We start from the raw sequence: 7,610 nt of genomic DNA on the forward strand, positions 1-7,610 counted from the left end.
CCTGAAGAAAAGAGCAGAAATAAGCCACCATTTCCTCCCTCATGATGTCGAGTAGCACCTTGATTGTTCCCATAGATTCCTCTGCCACAAGCTTCCCCAAACAAGACTGACAAAGTGGCTTCTTATGAGTAGAAGGTAATTTGGCACTGCAAGTGGCACACTTCTTGTAACTAGGTCGAGACCCTGTAGCTAAGGGCTTCTGGCCTGTAACAAGACACACCAGTGTCATAAGTTTAGTCCAGCAACCATGTAGAGGAAGGGGGGAGGGGGGCGACACTCATGTGAAATTCAGGCACCATAAAAGTATCTAAAACCCCGTGGGACCACAACAAAGCACTTTGCCTATACCGCATCTAAAAGGATCGATCTCCTCATCCCTGATATACAGCCAGCGCCATAGAGGAGAAAGCCAAGTGTTTGTCTGCCGGGACCCGTAGAGAATACGTTTGCGCTCAAGTCCAACTACGCTATTACTCACTAAGAGCTCTTTTGACCAACTTCTATTTGGTGAGCACCCACCCGAGGGGCAGTTCGGATCACCTTGTTAATACACTGCCATCTTTGTTTTCAGTGAAAGGTGAACACCGTATGCACTTTCTTCATAGGGAACACTTTTTGATGTTTTACAAGACTTTTATATGATCTCATCTGACAACTTGATTGGTTTTTATGTTTTATCCATATTACAGCACGTATGTATTGGTTTATTTGTCACATGTAACACTTAATAGGCTCCAGACCGACTCGCCTGAAAACCTATTTTTCACCTTTTATACACATTATCTAGTACATTTAGCGCTTTGTATTTTTATTGATTACCATAAAAGTACCCTTGCCCCTAGCAGAGGCCGCACCACCGCCTTCCTTAGAGGAGAGCTGTTCCGGTTCTGCCGCAGGAAGGGGAATTAAAGGCCTCACCTACTGCCCCATTATGGAAGTCACCCTCCTTGTGGCGGCCCGAGGTGAACGAGAGCCCAAAGTGGAGCTAAGAGCAGGTCATGAGATCCTCATCCCTTACCCCGTCCAGAGTCCCTCCGAGTTAGGCAGATGCTTCCACCAAGGTACCACAGGCTGATCGGGGAAAACTCAGCTGGAGTCGACACAGCGAGAAGATGGTTGCCACTCTTAAGAGGGAAACCTCAGGGCCAAATCTTACCCGAAGGCAGGACAGGGACTGCCCCAGTATTCCCAGGCCTGCTGGCCCCAAAAGGAAATACCTTGCGCAGTAGGCCCCTGCAACTTGCACGCAGGCCTATACAGAAAAGACAAACATCACGGTGCTCGTTAGGCCGAGGAAACACAAATAACTGGGAGGCATGCTAATCCTAAGTGCCTTTTTATTTGGTGTGTATGATGTGTTTCCCGTTTCAGGTGGGAGGAGACTATCTCAGATGCTGTCCTGTAAGATTAATTCGGAAAAAAAAAAAAAATAATTTTTGCGAATGGTTTAGAACCCCATTAAAAAAGGCAGGAAGAACTAGTTTAAACCATCCAAACTTCACATACTTTTCGGGGCTCACAACACTGCTTTATAGTCGCATGACATGTTGTTACGTGTCATACTTCAAACTGAGCCCCCAAACTGGAAGTTCTCTAGAACTACTCGAACATTAAACATGTACCTTGGTAAACACATAGCACCACATTGGACTTCTGCAGCCATTTACCAGAGACACCATGCAACTCATGGCATGGCTCAGTCCCTCTTTATGCCATCTACATCCTACAGTTGCAAAGCCTAAAAAGAAACTGCTTGAAAGCACTTGCTTTTTGTCCTGATGCTGTCAAAGCTAGCATGGCAGGTCTGGGGACAAAACGCATGGTGTCACTGGCAAATAGCCAGCAATTTCCAATGTGGTGGACAACCAAAGACCAAACAGAAGTAAACATCACATTATGCATCAAAATGCATGCATCCTATGGCTGTTTACAGAGTAATTCTAGGGAGAACTTCCTCTTTAATAAAAGCAGTGTGTTGCCCTCTCCTTTTGCCCAGTCTGCAAACCATGGAGAAGTTAAAGTTATACTTGTGCCCATGCAACACTCATGTGGGCTCATCAGGGTCACATGCCAAACTCAATGCCTAGTCACACAAAATGTAACGTTTAAGTGTGCAAAGGTAAATGTATACCACCCTGAAGCACATTACGCCAACAGTTCAGTCCAATTGGCTTTTACACCAGTTATTTGAAATGCTGACAATCTAACTGAATGTGCACATTTCTGGCAGCTTGTGGCTAAACTTCACTCCCACCAGTAAAGTTAGGACATAAGGAAATGTCACAATATGGCCTTTTTTCAGCTGTTTGGGAGGGGCACAGATAGAAAACAAGTTGATCCAGGATTCCTGGGTTGCAGCAGTGTTGGAACACTCTAATTATACTGAACTGTAAACACATGACTCGTAGTTGTAGCAAATACGTAGCAGCTAGTTTTGGCAAGGTACAAGTTATACAATGATTTTTTTTTAATAAAGTTTATTAGAATAGTATATATTTCACAATGAAACATTGGAAACCAAGAGATTTTGCAGGGCAAACACACAAAACAGCTTTATTTACAGCAATGAGCAAATGAGATATCCCATGTTAAGCTCACATACACAATCAGGTCATCAATCACATCCAAGAGGAAAAAGTGAAGTACTTTACACAAAACTATACAAGTCACAAGCAGGTGGAAGGTAATAAAGACAGTTTGTATCTGTCTCAGTGGTCCACACTAAGTTTGTATTCTATGTTCCTGCTCGTTTTTAATCAATTTTATACTTACCAAGAGTAGCAAGTATACTTTACACAAAGTCAGGGGCGGGGGAGTAAAATAGGGTACGAAAAAGGTATAAAAAGTTCAGTTTCTGCTATCAACAGATCTGGATCTCGACCGAGACCTTTGCCGATCAGCAGATGCAGGGGATTTAGATGGGCTCCTAGATGCAGCTGCCTTTTGAGATTTGTCTTGAATGGGAGACCTACTCACTGATCTTGATTTACTGCGGTTGCTACGAGGGGTACGGCTGCGGCTACGAGAACGGCTGTAGGACTTCCTGCTCCTGGAACGAGATCGGCTGCGAGACCTAGATGAGCTTCTGCTACGGGAGCGACTTCTTGACCTGCTGAAATATAAATTCAGGATAAAGAACATCTTTTTGCACTTTTTTTTAAACAAATAAAAGTAATCCATAACAAAGTTAAGCTAGTTTTGAGAGGCACAAAATAAGATTTTCTGGCTGAAGTTGTAGTGCAACTCTTAGCTTATAACACTAGTGAGAACCCTGTAGTTAAAACAGGGTCTTGGACAAGCCACAATATGGACAACACCTGGGTAAGACATACTGCAAGCTCAAGTAATTTACTAGTTGAAAGTTATCCAAGGACCTGCAATTTTTGGATTAAGTCTGGGGGTAACAGACCCAGCAATTCCATTTCAGAACACTAGACGCAAGACAGGGGCTCTGCTTACATAGCAGCATAAAACACAAGTAAGAAGTGGGCAAGATTTGTAGGGCTGCAACAACTAATCGATTGAAAAAGTTGTCAACGTTTTCAAGCACTGATTAAATCGGCTTCCAATTAGTTTGGCCCTGTTCACAACTCCACACACGCTGCCAGACCCCGCCCCCACGATTCATACGCCGCTCCTCCTCCCTCATCCACGATCTGCGCGGGGAGAAGCAGGTGGGGGGGGGGACGGGACAGAGGAGAGACGACAGCCGCTGATAAGACAGGCCCAATCTCAGAAGCAAGTTGCTGGAAGACTGCTCAGGTAAGCCTGCACTTTCCCCCACATGGTGCTCTATTATGCATTGCTGGGATTTGTATTCCTCTATAGCTGATGGTACATTATAGCTGATGGTATACTATACAGCACAGAGGACTACAAATCCCAGCAATACATTACACACTATGTATTGCTGGGATTTGTTGCATTTCTATATAGCTGGTGGTATTCTGCATTGCACTGTATAGAGGACTACAAACCCCAGCAATTATACAGCGCAATGCCACCAGCTATAGAGGACTACAAAACCCAGCAATACTACATTACAGTGGTGCAATGCCAAATACCACTAGCTATAGAGGACTAGAAAACCCAGCAATAGTACATTATACAGCGCAATGCAGAATACCGCTAGTTATAATGTACTATTGCTGGTATTCCTCTATAGCTGGTGGTAGTCTGCATTACGCAGTATAATGTGCTATTGCTGGGTTTTGTAGTCCTCTATTTTAACTTTTTAACTGATTAATCGAACTTAATAAAATCGGCTAACTAATCGATTTTGAAAATAGTTAGCTGCAGCTCTAAAGATTTGCACTTTTGCAAAATATGGCCAGTAACCAAAAGGTGTTTGGTAAAAATGAGGCCTAAATGAGGCACAAGAAAGCAACTTGTTATATGTAAAGTAACTAGCATTCAACAGAATATTCCACAAACCTGTGCCTTTTGTTTCCTTCAATCAGTCTGATTTTCCGTCCATTGATTTCTTTGCCAGACAATTTCTCGATAGCATTTTTTAGATCACTATAAGATGCAAACTCAACAACCCTGTGAAGGACGATGAGAAGTTAATGTGTTTGTTATACAATTAGGCAATCATTAAAATCTATGCAAACCGGCCACCGTGTCTGACACATTTGAAATGCACATCTCACAAATCAACTTACCCTTCATTGAGTTTCGGTCTGTGCGCATCAGCAAAAGTAACTTCTCCAGCTTGTCTCATGAAGTCTTTTAAATCCTAATGCAAGATCAGAGTTCATTAAAACAGAGACAGAAGACATTTTAACAAAATTAAAGACTGAAAAGAAATGCAAAAAATGTTAGATCGGAACTTGACATTGTAATTTCACCATTCTTCAAGATTAAGAACAGCAAAAACTACAGTAGGGCACAAAATAAGTGTGAAGTCTTCTGAAATAAGAAAAGGTAGACTTAAGGTCAATGTGGAAAAAGTGTAAGTACTGCTAATATAGAAACACTAAAATTAGTAGTAATACAAGTTATGTGTAATAAAAGCCATTTATTTGGTGCCCGTGATGTCATTAAAAATGTAGGTTACTTTACCTTTTAATATTACATCCCTAGGCTAGTCAACCAGCAAACTGCATTAAGCGACTGGAGGAACCGTCATGAGACAAGCCCGACTGGCTCTTCACACCCACTTGTGGGCTAACCATTTGATGGAAGCCTTTATAGCGGACGACCCTCCCTATTAGAAGACTATGGACGATGGCCATCATTTGTACTCCTGTGGCGTTACCAAGGACTTTACTGCGACCAGAATTCCAACGACCACCTAATTGCGTATCTTTCAACTCTCTGCGACCACGACCTCTCATTCGGAATCTTTACAGGAAGTGCATCTCTCAACTTAAGGACCAGATCTCGTTAACTCTCAGGGGGTCGCTGCAACCTGGTATTTGCAAGGAAGTGCTCCGGTATGTCTAGACCGGCAACGGATCTAGGAGGCCAACAGGCAATGTAGGAGCTCACTGGCAATTTCAACCCGGCCCAACCAAAAGTGACCAAGACAGAGCAATAACCAACAGGCGCTCCTCGTCACAAGGCCAACGAGACACAGATAGGCTGGCAAATAAAGGGTTTAATATTTGGTTAAAATTATGGAAAAAAAATTAAACTCCCATCCCAATATCAAACCCCAATTATAAAAACAAACAAAAACATATATAAATTAAAAAAGAAATAATGAGTACTTGTGAAAAGCACATATACCCATAATCCCCTTTAGAATAAGTCAACAAACCTGCCAGCTGACTCTTGACGACAAGTTTTCTACGATAAGACGATTTTCAGTCCTTATTGGTGGAGCACTACAAGAGAAAATATACAAGAGAACATATTTGGTCAGTAACATATTGTGAGTATCAAACCTTAAACTTAGGAGGCAGCTCAAATTACTTAAATACAAAAACACAGAAAATCCTCAGCGCACCTGCAACCAAATAGCCCTGTCAACAGTATGCATGTTTTTTCTAGCTCAAATTACTTACCTTCTTTCATTACGTGGGCGACGACTACTAAATCTATCAGAATATCTTCCACGGCCAAGGCCTCCTCGTCCACCACCTCTGGAACGAAGACGGGCATGCTCAATCGTAACCCTTAAATAATAAGATGGGAAAGCAATGTTGAAGTCACATCATTATTAGTAGTGGTCTTTTGCAGCGTTTGTATGATAACAAAACACACAAAAGAAAAACATACCTTTCATTGCAGAGTTCTTTGCCATCAAGTTCATAAACTGCATCATCTGCATCTCTTGGATCTTCAAATTCCTAAGAAAAGAATTTCAATAATCAGCACCAAGCTCTGCTCAAAAGTTCCCACACCAGATGCCTTGTATCCATATTTTATTAACGATTCCCATAATTTTTACAACGCCTCAGTAATATTAAAATATTCCTAACAGAACTGCAGCAAGCTGGTAAAAAATGGTAAATCTAGTCACATGTAGTAAAAACAGCAGGGCACTTACCACAAACCCAAAACCTCTCTTCAGATCAATGTCTCGGATTCTTCCATAGCCCTTGAAGAACCTCTCCACATCTTTCTCTCTGGCAGCTGGGTTCAGCCGACCAATGAAGACTCTGCAACCACTCATATTTGCAATATTCTTAAACACAAATTCTGAAGGAAAAAAAAAAAAAAAAAAGATTGAAATGTTGCATTAATCAACAACCCAAAACTGCAACTCTAGTTAGGGCCTGCAAAGAATTTCCTGCAATATTCCTTCCTCTCTAGAGCCACACCCTTCCCCAGACAAGCCATTTTAAATCACACCTCATGGAAGAAAATGTAGTTCTGCATTGTATTTGCAGTCAGCCACTATGAATGCCATATGTTCACACTGGAACCATTTATAGAGCCCATAACTAGAACATCGCAAAAACTTTTTTTTTTCTTAACAGATCATGTCGTGTCACATGATCACATGCCAATTAGCCACAGGACATGCCACTTATCAGAAATAAATCTATTAGTGAACAAAACACCTATAATTTGTTGATGCTTCTAGATGTAGACACCTATGGGCATATTTATAAATTAGGTGAATGCGACATCCAAACATCCACTGCAATTTCACAGGGTTGGGCAACTCAAGCCCTCCAGCTCTTGTGGAACTACAAGTCCCATAAGGCATTGCAAAACCATTACAGGCATGTTGGGATTTGTAGTTAAAAAGCAAAGCTGGAGGGCCAGAGTTGCCCACCTCTGCACTAAAGGTTATATTCACTTTACAGATAAACCCCCTGTCATGCCTATATAGTAAGAAGGCCTACTTTAACTGCAATCTACATTACAAAACAGTGATGCTCTTTATACACATCTATAAGTAAATACCCAGCATGCCTATATGCAAAATACAAACTCAGCTCTGCTTTGGAATAGGATTTGAACCAATTCATACCGCAGGCTTTAGTAAACTTGATCTGCAGTACCAATAGAAAGGGGGTGTTTGTTTTCTCATATTACACTGGAGGAAAGAACAAGGGGAGGCAATATACAGATAAATATAAAAACAAACATGAGCAGGGCTTGGCTCTACACACCCAAGTACCGATCCATGTCTATACAGCCTATACAAAGTC

General features: G+C 41.8%; 1 protein-coding gene across 1 annotated transcript; it reads right to left on the reverse strand.

Annotated features, from left to right (window-relative positions):
• Window positions 1–2,531: 2,531 nt before the first annotated feature.
• Window positions 2,532–6,647, reverse strand: SRSF5 (serine and arginine rich splicing factor 5). Its single transcript, XM_018570409.1, has 7 exons — window positions 6,497–6,647; window positions 6,226–6,296; window positions 6,012–6,122; window positions 5,765–5,831; window positions 4,665–4,738; window positions 4,435–4,545; window positions 2,532–3,112 (listed from the first exon to the last, which is right to left on the reverse strand). The coding sequence occupies exons 1-7, from the start codon at window positions 6,620–6,622 to the stop codon at window positions 2,848–2,850; spliced, it is 825 nt and encodes a 274-aa protein (XP_018425911.1). The 5' UTR covers window positions 6,623–6,647; the 3' UTR covers window positions 2,532–2,847.
• Window positions 6,648–7,610: the final 963 nt, after the last annotated feature.

This window comes from Nanorana parkeri, unplaced genomic scaffold (genome assembly GCF_000935625.1).
Source record: "Nanorana parkeri isolate BGI_ZX_2015 unplaced genomic scaffold, ASM93562v1 scaffold1530, whole genome shotgun sequence".
Lineage (NCBI taxonomy): Eukaryota > Metazoa > Chordata > Amphibia > Anura > Dicroglossidae > Nanorana > Nanorana parkeri.